The 20439-nt window shown below is 40.7% G+C and overlaps 1 protein-coding gene across 1 annotated transcript in view; it reads left to right on the top strand.

Annotated features, from left to right (window-relative positions):
- Bmcp (uncoupling protein Bmcp mitochondrial) overlaps window positions 1–20439 on the top strand; it is a 336863-nt gene that overhangs the window by 210238 nt on the left and 106186 nt on the right. The window contains exon 4 of the mRNA XM_070103691.1: window positions 2831–2967. Within this exon, the coding sequence (XP_069959792.1) occupies window positions 2831–2967 (137 nt within the window). The remainder of the gene's footprint in view (window positions 1–2830; window positions 2968–20439) is intronic.

The raw sequence follows: 20439 nt of genomic DNA, 5'->3' as shown, positions 1-20439 counted from the left end.
GTACTTGAGGGCCTTGTCCCAAATCTGCACACCTGTAATAGTGTATTGGAGTGAGAGCTGTGGGAGGATGTGTAAAATAAACCCAGTAAAAAGCAGGGGCACTGTTGGCACAAGAGAACATTGTATCAACATCCAGGGCCCCAGACTATTCAACATTTTACCAGAAGATATTGGAAACACTGCTTGGAAACCTGACAAGTTTCTCCACCAAGTGAGAGATCAATCAGGTTGTGATGGATGCATGAGCCTGTGGGTTGCCAGTAGTGACAGTCTGGTTGATCAGGCAAGCACCAGATGAGCCTAGCCAAGGGCAGGGCTCTGTGAGTAGAAAAATTCCTTAAACTCATCAAAGTTGTATCAAAGGTACAGTATATCAAAAGGGATTATAAAGTTTTTGACGATTCTGATGTTGATATTAAATTTTAGGCTGATATTGATACCATCAGAATTAGGCAATACAACCAATACCGATACTTTGGCACACCCCGAGTAAGAATTTTATAAAAAATTAATATACAGTGGTCCCTCGCTTTTCGTAGTTCTTGGGAATCATAGATTTCGGAAATCATAGGAATATTGTCGTATAAACACGGGCTCACTAATCATAGGTTGACTCGTGAAAAGTAGTTCGTCCGGGACGTGTACGCACGGTGTGAGCCGGGGCAGCCTCCCTACCCAGCCAGTCTGGCATTGTTTACCAGTGAGCAAAGGTCCCCTCACGTGCTCCTACGAAATATTTCATAATATTCCACTCATTTTAGTGCTTGCAAATACTAAATAAGCTACCATGGCTCCAAAGAAAGCTCCTAGTGCCAAGCCTTTGGTAAAGAAGGTGAGAAATACGATTGAATTTAAGAAAAACATCATTGAAGCAATGTTTCACAGGTGCTTGACTGTGACCACAGACACTCATTTGACCCTAAGGGAATTTTGGAGAGAACACTTCAGCATCCTCCATTGCATAAACCTTATAGGTATGGCTTGGGAGGAAGTGACTACCAGGACAATGAACTCTGTTTGGAGAAAATTGTGGCCAGATTGTGTCGACAAGAGGGATTTTGAAGGGTTTGGGACTGACCCTGATGAGCCTATATCTGTTGTTAAATCAATTGTGGCACTGGGGAGTTCCATGGGGTTGGATGTGAGTTTGGAGGATGTGGAAGAGTTGGTGGAAGACCACAACGAAGAGCTCACCACTGAGGAGCTGCAAGAGCTTCAGCAGGAAGAGCAACGGATTGCAGCTCAGAATCTTGCTGCAGAGGAGGAGGAAGAGAGATGGAAGAAGGTGCCTTCTTCAGAAATTAGAGATTTTTGCTATGTGGGGTAAGATGGAAAGCTTTATGGAGAAACATCACCCTGACAAGGTTGTTGCAAGCCATGTTGGCAACAAGGTCTTGGGCCATTTTAGGGAAGTGTTAAAGAGACGCCAGAAACAGAGCTCTCTCCACAGTTATTTTGCGAGACAGGACTCCAGTGACTCTCAAGGTGGTCCTAGTGGCATTAAGAAACAGAGAAGAGAAGCAACCCCAGAAAAGCAATTGGTACCTGAGGTGTTGATGGAAGGGGATTTCCCTTCCAAACTATAAACAATCCACTCTCTCTCCTCCTCCAGTCTCCCATACACTAAGAAGAATCTCCAATAAAGGTAAGTGTTATGCTGTTAATGTTTCATTCATCATTTCCCATTGTATTGTTTATGTACTACATGTATATTTCATGTAAAAAATTTTTTTGTTTTAATACTTCTGGGTGTCAGGAACGGATTAATTGTATTTACATTATTTCTTATGGGGAAAATTGATTCGCAAATCGTAGATTTCGATAATAGTAGCAACTCCAGGAACGGATTAAGTACGAAAAACGAGGGACCACTGTAAAGCAAAAAATACAAAAGCAGCACCTCTAGTCTGTGTTTAATCATTAGCAAAAAGAAAAAAATAACTGGGTGTAAAATTTCCAGCTGTGTGGCATGAATAATAACCATATTTTGCTGCATATAAGATGCACTTTTTTTTTCCAAAATCTGACCCCTTAAAATCACCCTGCATCCTACATGGTGAAGGACATTCTTGGGGTCAAACTTTGGATCAAAGAATAATTCCATTTAACTGGCTCTACAAAAATTTGTCAGTTTTATTTTTCCAACATATTTCATGCTAAATTTAGGGTGCGTCCTATATGCCAGTGCATCTTATATGCCACAAAACATAGTAATTGTTGCACAGCACTGTATTATCTGATGTACATGCAGGGGTGACCCTGAAGGCAGGTTCCTTGATACCAGTGAGGGGCTCTTGATCTAATGAATTGGATTGTGCTCCAGTTCCTTGAACAGTCCAAATACCTTCCAACTCCCTGTGTGAACATTAAAATGGTATAAAATACCGACAGGTTGTTAGGTAAGACACATATGCAACAGTTAGGTATCTTTATTTCGAAACGTTTCGCCTACACAGTAGGCTTCTTCAGTCGAGTACAGAAAAGTTGATAGAAGCAGAAGAGACTTGAAGACGATGTAATCAGTCCATCACCCTTAAAGTTTTGAGGTGGTCAGTCCCTCAGTCTGGAGAAGAGTATTGTTCCATAGTCTGAAACAATATTGTTTCGAAATAAAGATACCTAACTGTTGCATGTGTGTCTTACCTGACAACTCCCTGTGTGCTGTATGACCCCTGTGGGTTTAGTGCTCTCCCATGAGTGTGTAGGGGCACAGTGTAGAGGAAATATTGCTTTAATGTACATCACTTATGAATAATTGCTTCTCTTGTGTGAAAGATAGGACTAAAGTAAAGAATGTTGGTGTATTAACATTTATGTATGATCTCTGCAGAATAGCACCGGCTGTACTTCGTCAAGCTACATATGGAACTATCAAGTTTGGTCTTTATTACTCACTCAAGCAGATGCTGGTGACTAATCCTGATGAAGAAAGATTAGGCATTAATGTGTTCTGTGCAGTCACTGCAGGTAAGACAGTGTAGGATTTTGCAACCCTGTAGCTCCATTTAATAGCACAGTATTACATTTTAATGCCATTGTTGTTACCATCATCATCACTTCCTCAGTCACCACTATGATCACCCACCATTCCTACTGCCACTGCTGACACCTGTCTCTGTACACTACCTCTTTACATCCATTCCAACAGTATTCTAAAAGACAAAACTGTCTGAACTCCTGCTACTAAAATTATACTCATATCAGTAATCTGTTGTGTAATCTCTTCTGAAACAATACGCCTGACTGATGAGGCTACCAAACATGGGAATGGTGAACACAGTAATCAGCAAGAGGTAGGTAAACACACTGAACTCAAATAACATTTCAATTATATCTGTACTACTGTTAGCAACACTTGAGTGCCCACAACTTATGCTCCTACAATGGTCATTACTACTATAGTATCATGCACCTAATTTTTGTGTCTCCTTGACAAACTCTCCAGACCCCAAAGACCTCCCCTCCTCTTTTTCTGATGTTTTCTGATACCTTAATAACAATAGCAAGTTTATTTTAGCATAATACATGTTTGTATAAAGGAGCGTAACAATTTGATGAACATGCCAAAAGCTCCTTTATATGCAGAGCATTTTGGGCATACTTAAGACTAATTTAAGATTAATAAGGCAATAAATGTATTAATTCAAGGATTATGTGGAATAAAATAAAGGTTGGACGTGAAAAGTGGGTTATAGTAAGCGTATATGCACTTAAAGAAGAAAGAAGTGTAGAAGAGAGAGTGAGTGATTTTGGGAAATGTTGAGTGAATGAACCAAGTGTGAGAGTAATGGTGGTGGGGGATTTCAATGCTAAAGTGGGCAAAAATGTTGTGGAGGGAGTAGCAGGTAAATTTGGGGTGGCAGGGGTAAATGAAAATGGGGAGCCTTTAATTGAGCTATGTGTAGAAAGAGGTTTGGTAATAAGTAATACATATTTTATGAAGAAGAGGATAAATAAATATACAAGATATGATGGGTTTATGAAAGATGAGGTTAATCATAGAATTGATGAAGGAAAAAAGGCGAGTGGTGCGTTGAGGTATATGTGGAGTCAAAAAACGTTATCTATGGAGGCAAAGAAGGGAATGTATGAAAGTACAGTAGTACCAACACTCTTATATGGGTGTGAAGCTTGGGTGGTAAATGCAGCAGCGAGGAGATGGTTGGAGGCAGTGGAGATGTCTTGTCTAAGGGCAATGTGTGGTGTAAATATTATGCAGAAAATTCGGAGTGTGGAAATTAGGAGAAGGTGTGGAGTTAATAAAAGTATTAGTCAGAGGGCAGAAGAGGGGTTGTTGAGGTGGTCTGGTCATTTAGAGAGAATGGATCAAAGTAGAATGACATGGAAAGCATATAAATCTATAGGGGAAGGAAGGCGGGGTAGGAGTCGCCCTCGAAAGGGTTGGAGAGAGGGGGTAAAGGAGGTTTTGTGGGCGAGGGGCTTGGACTTCAAGCAAGTGTGCGTGAGCGTGTTAGATAGGAGTGAATGGAGACGAATGGTACTTGGGACCTGACGATCTGTTGGAGTGTAAGCAGGGTAATATTTAGTGAAGGGATTCAGGGAAAACGGTTATTTTCATATAGTTGGACTTGAGTCCTGGAAATGGGAAGTACAGTGCCTGCACTTTAAAGGAGGGGGTTGGGATATGGGCAGTTTGGAGGGATATGTTGTTTATCTTTATACGTATATGCTTCTAAACTGTTGTATTCTGAGCACCTCTGCAAAAACAGTGATAATGTGTGAGTGTGGTGAAAGTGTTGAATGATGATGAAAGTATTTTCTTTTTGGGGATTTTCTTTCTTTTTTGGGTCACCCTGCCTCGGTGGGAGACGGCCAACTTGTTGAAAAAAAAAAAAAAGATATAGCACGTAATGAAAGTATAGTTTGTTAGATTATGTATTGGTGGATAAAAGGTTGATGGGTAGGCTCCAGGATGTACACGTTTATAGAGGGGCAACTGATATATCGGATCATTATTTAGTTGTAGCTACAGTGAGGGTAAGAGGTAAATGGGAAAAGAGGAAAATGGCAACAAGAAGTAAGAGAGAGGTGAAAGTGTATAAACTAAGGGAGGAGGAAGTTTGGGTGAGATATAAGCAACTATTGGCAGAAAGGTGGGCTGGTGCAAGTATGAGTAGTGGGGATGGGGGGGGGGTTGAGGAGGGTTGGAATAGTTTTAAAAATGCAATATTAGAATGTGGGGCAGAAGTTTGTGGTTATAGGGTGGGTGCAGGAGGAAAGAGGAGTGATTGGTGGAATGATGAAGTAAAGGGTGTGATAAAAGAGAAGAAGTTAGCTTATGAGAGGTTTTTACAAAGCAGAAGTGTTATAAGAAGAATAGAGTACAGTGGACCCCCGACATTCGATATTAATCCGTTCCTGAGAGCCATCGAATGTCGAAAATATCGAAAGTCGAATTAATTTTCCCCATAAGAAATAATGGAAATCAAATTAATCCGTGCAAGACACCCAGGACTATGAAAAAGAAATTTTACCACATGAAATATTAAGTTTAATGCAATAGAATAATTACAATAACAACAATTAACAATAGATTAATAACAATAGAATAATTGACACTTACCTTTAATGAAGATCTGGTGATGATTGATGGGATGGGAGGAGGGGAGAGTATGGATGGTGTTAGTGTTTAGAAGGGGAATCCCCTTCCATTAGGACTTGAACTGGCAGCCTTACCACACTGTGTATGCCACTACAATTCTTAAATCTTTCAAACCAACCTTTGCTGGCCTTAAATTCACTCACATCACCACTAGTTGCAGGCAATTTCTTTACCAAATCATCATGCACTCCGACACACGCACTCCACTTTCGTACTTTGCAATTATCTCTTTCTTCATTTCAATAGTCATTAGCACCTTTTTTCTCAAAAGGTGTGTACTAGAAACTTTCTTGGGGGCCCATGGTTACTTATTTTGCAGAAACAAGCACCAAAAACTGTGATAATGTGGATAATATGGAATGTACCGAATGTATCCTGGCTGGCTTGTAAACACTGGCACACATGGGCCAGTTCAGGCCACACGTGGACACGTCTCGTACGAATCGTATCGAATGTCGGGTTTTCCATCGAATGTCGAGGCGAAATTTTTGCGTTAAAATGCATCGAATGTCGGATTTATCGAATGTCGATGCCATCGAATGTCGGGGGTCCACTGTATATGGAGAGTAAAAGAAAGGTGAAGAGAGTGGTGAGAGAGTGCAAAAGGAGAGCAGATGATAGTGGGAGAGGCACTGTCAAGAAATTTGAATGAAAATAAGAAAAAATTTTGGAGTGAGTTAAACAAGTTAAGAAATCCTAGGGAATGAATGGATTTGTTAGTTAAAAACAGAGTAGGGGAGCTAGTTGATGGGGAGATGGAGGTATTGGGTAGATGGCGAGAATATTTTGAGGAACTTTTAACCCTTAAATGGTCCAAACGTATATATACGTTTTTTCAACATCTGAAAGTATGTAAAAAAATGTAGATCTTCTTTTTTGTTTTACATTTGAATATGTGTAAAAAAAACTTTCATCTACATTTTTTGTTTTTTTATTTGAAAATATGTAAAAAAAAGTAGATCTACTTTTGTAGCACTACGAATTTGAACGTCGATTTGTTTGGACCGTTTAAGGGTTAAATGTCGACGAAGAAAGGGAGGTGGTAATTTCATGCACTGGCCAGGGAGGTATACCATCTTTTAGGAGTGAAGAAGAACAGGATGTGAGTATGGGGGAGGTGTGTGAGGCATTACGTAGAATGAAAGGGGGTAAAGCAGCTGGAACTGACGGGATCATGACAGAAATGTTAAAAGCAGGAGGGGATATAGTGTTGGAGTGGTTGGTATTTTTGTTTAATAAATGTATGAAAGAGGGGAAGGTATCTAGGGATTGGCAGAGAGCATGTATAGTCCCTTTATAAAAGGGAAGGGGGACAAAAGAGATTGTAAAAATTATAGAGGAATAAGTTTACTGAGTATACCAGGAAAAGTGTACAGTAGGGTTATTATTGAAAGAATTAGAGGTAAGACAGAATGTAGGATTGCGGATGAGCAAGGAGGTTTCAGAGTGGGTAGGGGATGTGTAGATCAAGTGTTTACATTGAAGCATATATGTGAACAATATTTAGATAAAGGTAGGGAAGTTTTTATTGCATTTATGGATTTAGAAAAGGCATATGATAGAGTGGATAGAGGAGCAATGTGGCAGATGTTGCAAGTACAGTGTACCCCCAGTTCACGATATTAATCTGTTCCTGAGAGCTCATCGTAAACCAAAATTATCGGAAAGCGAATCAATATTCCCCATGAGAAATGCACGTAATGGAAATCAAATTAATCCGTGCAAGACACCCAAAAGTATGAAAAAAAACTTTTACCACATGATATATTAAGTTTAATGCAATACAATAATTACAATAACAATAATAACAATAGAATAATCACAATAGAATAATTGACACTTACCTTTAATGAAGATCTGGTGATGATTGATGGGATGGGAGGAGGGGAGAGTGTTGAAGTTTTTAATGTTTAGAAGGGGAATCCCCCTCCATTAGGACTTGAGGTAGCAAGTATTTTTCCGGAGTTACTTCCCTTCTTCTTTTAATGCCACTAGGACCAGCTTGAGAGTCACTGGACTTCTGTCGCACAACATATCTGTCCATAGAGGCCTGTACCTCTCGTTCCTTTATGACTTTCCTAAAGTGGTTCACGACATTGTCAGTGTACAGGTTGCCAACACGGCTTACAGTAGCTGTGTCAGGGTGATTTTAATAAAAAGAGGTTTGCACTTCAAGCCACTATGCACACATTTCATTAATTTCAATAGTCATTAGCACCCTTGGTCTCGATGGGTTGGCACTAGAAGCTTTCTTGGGGCCCATGATGACTTATTTTGCAGAAACAAGCACCAAAAACAGTGATAATATGGATAATATAGAATGTACCGAATGTATCCTTAGATGCGCGCACACTGGCTGGCTTGTAAACACTGGACACGTCTCGTACGAATCGTATCGCATACCGAGTTTTGTAACGGGAACTGAGGCAAATTTTTTGCGATATAATGCTTTGGATACCGGATTTATCGGATACCGATGGCTTCGCGAACCGGGGGTCCACTGTATATGGAATAGGGGGTAAGTTACTAAATGCTGTATAGAGTTTTTATGAGGATAGTGAGGCTCAGGTTAGGGTGTGTAGAAGAGAGGGAGACTATTTTTTATTATTATTAACACACTGGCCGATTCCCACCAAGGCAGGGTTGCCTGAAAAAGAAAAACTTTAACCATCATTCACTCCATCACTGTCTTGACAGAAGGGTGCTTTACGCTACAGTTTTTAAACTGCAACATTAACACCCCTCCTTCAGAGTGCAGGCACTGTACTTCCCATCTCCAGGACTCAAGTCCGGCCTGCCAGTTTCCCTGAATCCCTTCATAAATGTTACTTTGCTCACACTCCAACAGCACGTCAAGTATTATAAACCATTTGTCTCCATTCACTCCTTTCAAACACGCTCACGCATGCCCGCTGGAAGTCCAAGCCCCTCGCACACAAAACCTCCTTTACCCCCTCCCTCCAACCTTTCCTAGGCCGACCCCTACCCCGCCTTGCTTCCACTATAGACTGATACACTCTTGAAGTCATTCTGTTTCGCTCCATTCTCTCTACATGTCCGAACCACCTCAACAACCCTTCCTCAGCCCTCTGGACAACAGTTTTGGTAATCCCGCACCTCCTCCTAACTTCCAAACTACGAATTCTCTGCATTATATTCACACCACACATTGCCCTCAGACATGACATCTCCACTGCCTCCAGCCTTCTCCTCGCTGCAACATTCATCACCCATGCTTCACACCCATATAAGAGCGTTGGTAAAACTATACTCTCATACATTCCCCTCTTTGCCTCCAAGGACAAAGTTCTTTGTCTCCACAGACTCCTAAGTGCACCACTCACTCTTTTCCCCTCATCAATTCTATGATTCACCTCATCTTTCATAGACCCATCCGCTGACACGTCCACTCCCAAATATCTGAATACATTCACCTCCATACTCTCTCCCTCCAATCTGATATCCAATCTTTCATTACCTAATCTTTTTGTTATCCTCATAACCTTACTCTTTCCTGTATTCACTTTTAATTTTCTTCTTTTACATACCCTGCCAAATTCATCCACCAACCTCTGCAACTTCTCTTCAGAATCTCCCAAGAGCACAGTGTCATCAGCAAAGAGCAACTGTGACAACTCCCACTTTGTGTGATTCTTTATCTTTTAACTCCACGCCTCTTGCCAAGACCCTCGCATTTACTTCTCTTACAACCCCATCTATAAATATATTAAACAACCACGGTGACATCACACATCCTTGTCTAAGGCCTACTTTTACTGGGAAATAATCTCCCTCTTTCCTACATACTCTAACTTGAGCCTCACTATCCTCGTAAAAACTCTTCACTGCTTTCAGTAACCTACCTCCTATACCATACACCTGCAACATCTGCCACATTGCCCCCCTATCCACCCTGTCATACGCCTTTTCCAAATACATAAATGCCACAAAAACCTCTTTAGCCTTATCTAAATACTGTTCACTTATATGTTTCACTGTAAACACCTGGTCCACACACACCCTACCTTTCCTAAAGCCTCCTTGTTCATCTGCTATCCCATTCTCTGTCTTACTTTTAATTCTTTCAATAATAACTCTACCATACACTTTACCAGGTATACACAACAGACTTATCCCCCTATAATTTTTGCACTCTTTTGTCCCCTTTGCCTTTATACAAGGGAACTATGCATGCTCTCTGCCAATCCCTAGGTACCTTACCCTCTTCCATACATTTATTAAATAATTGCACCAACCACTCCAAAATTATGCCCCCACCTGCTTTTAACATTTCTATCTTTATCCCATCAATCCCAGCTGCCTTACCCCCTTTCATTTTACCTTCTGCCTCAAGAATTTCCTCCACACTCACAATTGGCTCTTCCTCATTCCTGCAAGATGTTATTCCTCCTTGCCCTATACACGAAATCACAGCTTCCCTATCTTCATCAACATTTAACAATTCCTCAAAATATTCCCTCCATCTTCCCAATACCTCTAACTCTCCATTTAATAACTCTCCTCTCCTATTTTTAACTGACAAATCCATTTGTTCTCTAGGCTTCCTTAACTTCTTTATCTCGCTCAAAACTTTTTCTTATTTTCAACAAAATTTGTTGATAACATCTCACCCACTCTCTCATTTGCTCTCTTTTTACATAGCTTCACCACTCTATTAACACCTCTCTTTTTCTCCATATACTCTTCCCTCCTTACATTACTTCTACTTTGTAAAAACTTCTCATATGCTAACTATTTCTCCCTTACTACTATCTTTACATCATCATTCCACCAATCGCTCCTCTTCCCTCCTGCACCCACTTTCCTGTAACCACAAACTTCTACTGAACACTCTAACACTACATTTTTAAACCTACTCCATACCTCTTTGACCTCATTGCCTATGCTCTCATTAGCTACTTCCCGGTAAAAGTAGGTCTTAGACAAGGATGTGTAATGTCGCCATGGCTGTTTAATGTATTTATAGATGGGGTTGTAAAAGAAGTAAATGCTAGGGTGTTCGGGAGAGGGGTGGGATTAACCCTTAGAGGGTCGCCCGGCCCTCTCCGAGACTCATTCTCAGGGTCGGCGAAATTTAAAAAAAAAAAAAAATTTTTGTTATGAGAAGATAGAGAATGTTTTCCCGATCATAATGACACCAAAAGTATGAAATTTTATGGAAAACTTATGGAATTATGCTCTTGCGAAGTTAGAGGTCTCGGCGATGTTTACGCATCGGCGATTTTGCCCACTTTGAGCCCTATTTTCGGCCAATTCCACTGTACTAGTCGACAAAAAACATGAATATTTTGCTAGAACTCCATTTTTTTTCTATCGAATGAGTGCAAGAAACCACCCATTTACCAATTTCAACTATCCAGTACAGCAGTCAGAATTTAGCAATTTTGCCAATTTCACACAAATTTCAAAAGATGCTAATTTCCGAATAGGGTCCAGAATAAACAAGAAAGACATTCCTGGCACTAAAATGACATTTCCTCTATTCATTAGTCATGTCCCCAGGCCCCTCTTACATTCTTTTGCTTTCCACTTTGAATTTTTATTCTCACAAAAAATAGAAGATTTACTGTTATGCAGACTACTGCATTAGTGTAAAAAATTGTATAAATAATATTGGCACACTTGCGAAAGAATATTAGACTCGCCAGTTGACGTGTATTGGACGCTTGGCATGATTTGTTTACTTTTGAGCTCTGGTAGAAATCGAACATTTCTGCTACTTTGAGCTCAATTTCAAGGTACTTTTCATTGTAAAACCAGTCAAAATCATCTCAATTTCTGTAATATGTCTTCCATTCTATAAAATGAGACCAAGAAAACTAGAATACAACAATAAATACCATATGAAAATACAGTGCAAAGTCGCTGTTTTATTCCAAAAACACGGTCAAAGTTTTTTTTTCTCATTATGCACTGTGTGCTGCAGGATTTTTTTTATATTGCGCACACTGACCACATAGACCCATTCTTTCATATGTATGCCTACCAGCTTTCTCCCACTAGATTTGAGGGCGCTAGAATTTAGGCGTACTAGTACGTCAAAAACCCTGGGTCGTAAGCCGTACTAGTAGGGCCGAAACCCTCAAAGGGTTAAATTATGGGGAATCAAATACAAAATAGGAATTGACGCAGTTACTTTTTGCTGATGATAATGTGCTTATGGGAGATTCTAAAGAAAAATTGCAAAGGTTGGTGGATGAATTTGGGGGGGGAGGGGTGTAAAGGGAGGAAATGAAAAGTGAACATGGGAAAGAGCAAGGCTATGAGGTAACAAAAAGTGTAAAGGTAGAAAGTTGAAAGTAAACAGAAAAGAGTAAGGTGATGAGGGTATCAAATGATTTAGATAAAGAAAAATTGGATATCCAGTTGGGGAGGAGGAGTATGGAAGAAGTGAATTTTTTTTTTATTATCACACCGGCCGATTCCCACCAAGGCAGGGTGGCCCGAAAAAGAAAAACTTTCACCATCATTCACTCCATCACTGTCTTGCCAGAAGGGTGCTTTACACTACAGTTTTTAAACTGCAACATTAACACCCCTCCTTCAGAGTGCAGGCACTGTACTTCCCATCTCCAGGACTCAAGTCCGGCCTGCCGGTTTCCCTGAATCCCTTCATAAATGTTACTTTGCTCACACTCCAACAGCACGTCAAGTATTAAAAACCATTTGTCTCCATTCACTCCTATCAAACACGCTCACGCATGCCTGCTGGAAGTCCAAGCCCCTCGCACACAAAACCTCCTTTACCCCCTCCCTCCAACCCTTCCTAGGCCGACCCCTACCCCGCCTTCCTTCCACTACAGACTGATACACTCTTGAAGTCATTCTGTTTCGCTCCATTCTCTCTACATGTCCGAACCACCTCAACAACCCTTCCTCAGCCCTCTGGACAACAGTTTTGGTAATCCCGCACCTCCTCCTAACTTCCAAACTACGAATTCTCTGCATTATATTCACACCACACATTGCCCTCAGACATGACATCTCCACTGCCTCCAGCCTTCTCCTCGCTGCAACATTCATCACCCACGCTTCACACCCATATAAGAGCGTTGGTAAAACTATACTCTCATACATTCCCCTCTTTGCCTCCAAGGACAAAGTTCTTTGTTTCCACAGACTCCTAAGTGCACCACTCACTCTTTTTCCCTCATCAATTCTATGATTCACCTCATCTTTCATAGACCCATCCGCTGACACGTCCACTCCCAAATATCTGAATACGTTCACCTCCTCCATACTCTCTCCCTCCAATCTGATATTCAATCTTTCATCACCTAATCTTTTTGTTATCCTCATAACCTTACTCTTTCCTGTATTCACCTTTAATTTTCTTCTTTTGCACACCCTACCAGATATCAGATATTTGGGAGTTGACGAGTCGGCGGATGGATTTATGAAGGATGAGGTTAATCGTAGAATTGATGAGGGAAAAATGGCGAGTGGTGCGTTGAGGTATATGTGGAGACAAAAAACATTATCTATGGAGGCAAAGAAGGGAATGTATGAAAGTATAGTAGTACCAACACTCTTATATGGGTGTGAAGCTTGGGTTGTAAATGCTGCAGCGAGGAGGAGGTTGGAGGCAGTGGAGATGTCCTGTCTAAGGGCAATGTGTGGCATAAATATTATGCAGAAAATTCAGAGTGTGGAAATTAGGAAAAGGTGTGAAGTTAATAAAAGTATTAGTCAGAGAGCTGAAGAGGGGTTGTTGAGGTGGTTTGGTTATTTAGAGAGAATGGATCAAAGTAGAATGACATGGAGAGTGTATAAATCTGTAGGGGAAGGAAGGCGGGGTAGGGGTCATCCTCGAAAGGGTTGGAAGGAAGGGGTAAAGGAGGTTTTGTGGGCGAGGGGCTTGGACTTCCAGCAAGTGTGCGTGATCATTTTTGATAGGAGTGAATGGAGACGAATGGTATTTGGGACCTGACGAGCTGTTGGAGTGTGAGCAGGGTAATATTTAGTGAAGGGATTCAGGGAAACCGGTTATTTTTATATAGCTGGACTTGAGTCCTGGAAATGGGAAGTACAGTGCCTGTACTCTAAAGGAGGGGTTTGGGATATTGGCAGTTTGGAGGGATGTTGTGTATCTTTATATGAATATGCTTCTAAGCTGTTGTATTCTGGGCACCTCTGCAAAAACAGTGATTATGTGTGAGTGAGGTGAAAGTGTTGAATGATGAAAGTATTTTTCTTTTTGGTGATTTTCTTTCTTTTTGGGTCATCCTGCCTTGGTGGGAGACGGCCGACTTGTTGAAAAAAAAAGAGGCAATAACAGTGTTGTAATTGTACATACGGTCATCAGGTGAGTTACAGTGAATAAAAGAAAATTGAATATTCAACTAGTTCACGCTGTATGGCTTTAGTAAGATCGGTAGAGAATACTTACATTTTTAATGAGGCATAATAAAAATACAGTATTACAATTTAGCACAATTTAAAACAATGGAATTGAAACAATTATATGTTTGGTGTAATGGTTAAATAGTTGAGCAATCATCAAGCACAATATTTTTTTATTTTTTTTTTATTATCACACCGGCCGATTCCCACCAAGGCAGGGTGGCCCGAAAAAGAAAAACTTTCACCATCATTCACTCCATCACTGTCTTGCCAGAAGGGTGCTTTACACTACAGTTTTTAAACTGCAACATTAACACCCCTCCTTCAGAGTGCAGGCACTGTACTTCCCATCTCCAGGACTCAAGTCCGGCCTGCCGGTTTCCCTGAATCCCTTCATAAATGTTACTTTGCTCACACTCCAACAGCACGTCAAGTATTAAAAACCATTTGTCTCCATTCACTCCTATCAAACACGCTCACGCATGCCTGCTGGAAGTCCAAGCCCCTCGCACACAAAACCTCCTTTACCCCCTCCCTCCAACCCTTCCTAGGCCGACCCCTACCCCGCCTTCCTTCCACTACAGACTGATACACTCTTGAAGTCATTCTGTTTCGCTCCATTCTCTCTACATGTCCGAACCACCTCAACAACCCTTCCTCAGCCCTCTGGACAACAGTTTTGGTAATCCCGCACAATATATAATAATGAAATTGAAACAATTTTAAGTTTGAAGTAAATGATCGATTAGTAGAGCAGTCATAATTATGTAGTTGTTTTTTGAGCAACCTTTAGTTAACTGGGAGGTGTTAAGGAAAGTGCTTTTCTGGTTAATTTTGGGTGATGAGGTAATTTCTATGTAGGGCCTTAAATTGATTTGCAGGCAGGGGCCCTTTAGTATCTTCTGGCAATGAATTCCACTTCTTTGGGCCCTTTATGTTCATAGTATTTTTTCGTAGGGAGAGATGGACATGAGGGATATCAAAGAGTGATTTGTGCCTTGCATTATGCCTGTGTGCTCTGTTGTAGTTATCAAGGAGGAGTTTGAGAGGAGAGTTAATATTTGAGTTAATATTTGAGGGTCAAAGAATTAAAAAAAAATGTTTTGCAGAATGATAATCTTTTTCCGAAGGTAATGAAACCAAAAGTACAAAATTCGATGGAAAGCTTACAGAATTATGCTCTCAATTTAGTGATCTTGGCAATATTTATGCATCGGGAATTTCGCCCACTTTACGCTCTATTTTTGACCAGTTCCGTTGTTCCAGTTGACCAAGCTCATAGCTATTTCTCTATTTCTTCTATTCTATCAAATGAGTACAAGAAACTGCCCATTTACCAATTTCAACTACCCAATAAAGTGGTCAGAAATTTGCAATTTGGCCAATTTCACACAAATTAAAAAAATGCCAGTTTCAAAATGGGGTCCAGAATGAACAATGCAGACATTCCTGGCACTAAAATAACATTTTCTCTGTTCTTTAGTTACGTCTCCATGCCCCTCTTATATTACTCTTGCTTTCTGTTTTGAATTTTTATTCACGGAATAAATAGAAGATTTAATGTTATGCAGACTACTGCATTATTGTAATAATTGTATAAATAATGTCAACCCATTCGTGACCGCATATTAGAATGGCTAGTTTGACACTTGTTTACTCTTGAACATTGGCAAAAATCGAACATTTCTGTCACTTTGAGCATAATTTCAAGGTCCTTTTCATCGTGAAACCAAAGAAAAACATCTCTTTTTCTGTAATATGTCTTCTGTTCTATCAAATGAGACCAAGAAAACGAGAATACAACTATAAATACTACATGTATATGAAAATACATGCGTTTTAATCCAAAAGCACGGTTGGAAGTTTTTTTACTCATTATGCACTGTGTGCTGCAGGATTTTTTTTTATACTGCACACGCAGACCCATTCTCTCACATGTGGGCCTACCAGCTTTCTCTCGCTTGATTTGAAGCCGCTAGAATTTTGGAGTATAAATGTCAAAAACACTGGCTCGTAAGACGTATATATACGACCCAAACAGTCAAAGGGTTAATGTCTCCCGGTCCCTCTTATATTACACTTGCTTTTCATTTTGAATTTTTATTCACACAAAAAAAAAATAGAAAATTTACTTTTATACATACCACTGCATTATTGTAATACAGTGGACCCCCGACATTCGATATTAATCCATTCCTGAGAGCTCATCGAATATTGAAAATATCGAAAGTCGAATTAATTTTTCCCATAAAAAATAATGGAAATCAAATTAATCCGTGCAAGGCACCCAAAAGTAAGAAAAAAAAAATTTACCACATGAAATATTAAGTTTAATGCAATAGAATAATTACAATAACAATAGATTAATAACAATAGAATAATTGACACTTACCTTTAATGAAGATCTGGTGATGATTGATGGGATGGGAGGAGAGGAGAGTGTGGATGGTTTTAGTGTTTAAAAGGGGAATCCCTTTCCATTAGGACTTGAGGTATCAAGTCTTTTTCCAGGGTTACTTCCCTCCTTCTTTTAATGCCACTAGGACCAGCTTGAGAGTCACTGGACTTCTGTCACACAACATATCTGTCCATAGAGGCCTGTACCTCTCGTTCCTTTATGATTTTCCTAAAGTGCTTCACAACATTGCCAGTGTACACATTGCCAACACGGCTTGCAGTAGCTGTGTCAGGGTGATTTTCATCAAAAAAGGTTTGCACTTCAAGCCACTTTGCACACATTTCCTTAATCTTTGAAGAAGGCAACTTCTTCAGTTTCTTTCTCCCCTCCTCCAAAGCAGTTTCCTCAGGTCTGGCCTCTTGATGTTGAAGATGATCTAGCAGCTCATCAGTGGTTAGTTCGTCATTGTCCTCCTCCATCAATTTTTCCATATCCTCCCAACTAACCTCCAACCCCAAGGACTTCCCCAATGCTACAATGGATTCCTCAGCTGGCATAGGATGCTCAGGGTTAGCCTCAAACCCTTCAAAATCCCTTTTGTCTACACATTCTGGCCACAGTTTTTTCCAAGCAGAGTTCAAGGTCCTCTTAGTCACTTCCTCCCAAGCCTTGCCTTTAAGGTTTATACAATTGAAGATATTAAAGTGATCCTTCCAAAACTCTTTTAGTCAGTTGAGTTTCTGTGGTCACTACAAAGCACTTTTGAAACATAGCTTTTGTGTACAGTTTCTTGAAGTTGGAAGTGACCTGCTGGTCCTTGGGCTGCAGGAGAGGAGTGGTATTAGGAGGCAAAAACTTGACCTTAATGAAGCTCATGTCCGCAGAAAGTCGCTCTGCCACGTCTGAAGGATGACCAGGAGCATTGTCTAATACCAGGAGGCACTTAAGGTCTAATTTCTTTTCAATTAGGTAATTTTTCACAGTGGGGGCAAATGCATGGTGTAACCAGTCATAGAAAAAGTCCCTAGTGACCCATGCCTTAGTGTTTGCCCTCCACAGCACACACAAATTAGCCTTGAGGATATTCTTTTGCCTGAACGCTCTGGGAGTTTCTGAGTGATACACCAATAAAGGCTTCACTTTGCAATCACTGCTAGCATTGGCACACATCAGAAGAGTAAGCGTGTCTTTCATAGGCTTATGTCCTGGGAGTGCCCTTTCCTCCTGAGTAATGTAGGTCCTGCTTGGCAATCTCTTCCAAAACAGGCCTGTTTCATCTCAATTAAACACTTGTTCAGGTTTCAATCCTTCAGCCTCTATGTACTCCTTGAATTCATGCACATATTTTTCAGCCGCTGTGTGGTCCGAACTGGCAGCCTCACCATGCCTTACCACACTGTGTATGCCACTACGATTCTTAAATCTTTCAAACCAACCTTTGCTGGCCTTAAATTCACTCACATCACCACTAGTTGCAGGCAATTTCTTTACCAAATCATCATGCAACTGCCTAGCCTTTTGACAAATGATTTCTTGAGAGATGCTATCTCCAGCTATCTGTTTTTCATTTATCCACACCAATAACAGTCTCTCAACATCTTCTAACACTAGCGATCTCTGTTTCAAAAACAAAGTAGCACCTTTTGCAACAACAGCTTCTTTGATTGCCATTTTCCTGCTCACTATAGTAGAGATGGTTGATTGGGGTTTACTATACAACCTGGCCAGCTCCGACACACGCACTCCACTTTCGTAATTTGCAATTATCTCTTTCTTCATTTCAATAGTCATTAGCACCTTTTTTCTTGAAGGGTTGGCACTAGACGCTTTCTTGGGGCCCATGGTTACTTAGTTTGCAGAAACAAGCACCAAAAACAGTGATAATATGGATAATATGGAATGTACCGAATGTATCCTTAGATGCACGCACACTGGCTGGCTTGTAAACACTGGCACACATGGGGCAGTTCAGGCCACACGTGGACACGTCTCATACGAATCGTATCGAATAGCGGGTTTTCGATCGAATGTCGAGGCAAAATTTTTGCTTTAAAATGCATCGAATGTCGGATTTATCGAATGTCGGGGGTCCACTGTAATTGTATAAATAATGTTGGTGCATTCGTAAATGTGTATTAGATTGGCTAGTTGGATGCGTGTTGAACAAGTGTAGTAGTAGTTGTGCTACTTGTAGTAGTAGTACGTAGTAATAGCACCTGTGTGGTGGTGGAGTTTATTGCTTTCAGGAGAATTCTTGCCAGTACTTCAGAGATGATGAAGCTGCTTTTATTTTGTGTTAGAAATAGCGATTAATGGTGATTCAAGACATTTACATCTTCGGAAATTGTAATAATTGTATAAATTGTGTACTTTGGAATATCGGCAAGTATCTAACATTTCTGCTACTTTGAGCTCAATTTCAAGCTACTTTGTCCTGAAACTAATCAAAATCATCTCTAATTCTGTAATACATATATCTTCCATTCTGTCAAATGAAATCAAGACTGTAACCATACAAAAATATACTGGAAAGTTGCTGTTTTCACCCTTAAACTGTCCAAATGTAGATCTACGTTCACTCGCTTAGCACCCCGAATGTAGATCTATCTTTTTTACTCTTTCTTATGGAGAAAATCAAGGTCGGAGCACTATGTGCGAAAACGTAGATCTACGTTTGGACAGTTTAAGGGTTAAACCAAAAACACTGTTGCAGTTTTTTCTCTATGCATTGTGTCCTTCAGGATTTCTTTATATGGTGCACACTTACCGCATAGACACATTGTTTCATATCTAGGTGCAAATTTACCACTCACAGCCTATCTGAGTGAGCTGAGCTGATGATGCTGTACAATGGGACTAACACTAGGTACACAAACCATACCCCGGCCGGGATTGAACCCGCAGTCAGAGAGTCTCAAAACTCCAGCCCGTCGCGTTAGCCACTAGACCAGCTAGCCACAGTAAGATTCGTCCAACTAGGTATATTTCTACACCATAGGAAGGTTAGCACAGGCACCACTGTGACCACAAATGCAAGTTTTTACAGACGAATCTCCAGCTAGCGTGGCCGTGACGAACTCTAGCTCAAGTCCCTTCACTGCCGTCAACATGACTCACGAAATCGTAATGACACGATTGCAAACAAACCATACCCCGGCCGGGATTGAACTCGCGGTCAGAGAGTCTCAAAACTCCAGCCCGTCGCGTTAGCCACTAGACCAGCTAGCCACAATAAGATTCGTCCAACTAGGTTCACAGATGTGATGTAACAGGACCGACACTGAAAGGGTTAATTCAGAAAACATGTCAAACCATTGTCCTGTTTCTAATTTTACACTCCTTTCTAAATAGATCAAGTGTGATATTTTTGATCAGTTACCTTTTCTGGAGTGGAGCAAAGTTTTACCATGTGTTCAGTCTGCATATAGACCATGTCATTCAATTAAGACAGTTGTGTGCAAAGTTTGTAATGATTTGTTACTGAATGCTTGTTTAGGAAATATTTTTATTATTTTTTTTATTATCACACTGGCCGATTCCCACCAAGGCAGGGTGGCCCGAAAAAGAAAAACTCTCGCCATCATTCACTCCATCACTGTCTTGCCAGAAGTGTGCTTTACACTACAGTTTTTAAACTGCAACATTAACACCCCTCCTTCAGAGTGCAGGCACTGTACTTCCCATCTCCAGGACTCAAGTCCGGCCTGCCGGTTTCCCTGAACCCCTTCATAAATGTTACTTTGCTCACACTCCAACAGCACGTCAAGTATTAAAAACCATTTGTCTCCATTCACTCTTATCAAACACGCTCACGCATGCCTGCTGGAAGTCCAAGCCCCTCGCACACAAAACCTCCTTTACCCCCTCCCTCCAACCTTTCCTAGGCCGACCCCTACCCCGCCTTCCTTCCATTACAGACTGATACACTCTTGAAGTTATTCTGTTTCGCTCCATTCTCTCCACATGTCAGAACCACCTCAACAACCCTTCCTCAGCCCTCTGGACAACAGTTTTGGTAATCCCGCACCTCCTCCTAACTTCCAAACTACGAATT

This window comes from Cherax quadricarinatus, chromosome 86 (genome assembly GCF_038502225.1).
Source record: "Cherax quadricarinatus isolate ZL_2023a chromosome 86, ASM3850222v1, whole genome shotgun sequence".
In the NCBI taxonomy this organism is placed as follows: Eukaryota; Metazoa; Arthropoda; class Malacostraca; order Decapoda; family Parastacidae; genus Cherax; species Cherax quadricarinatus.
Note: the sequence above shows the minus strand (reverse complement) of the source record. Positions and strands in the feature narration are given on the sequence as shown.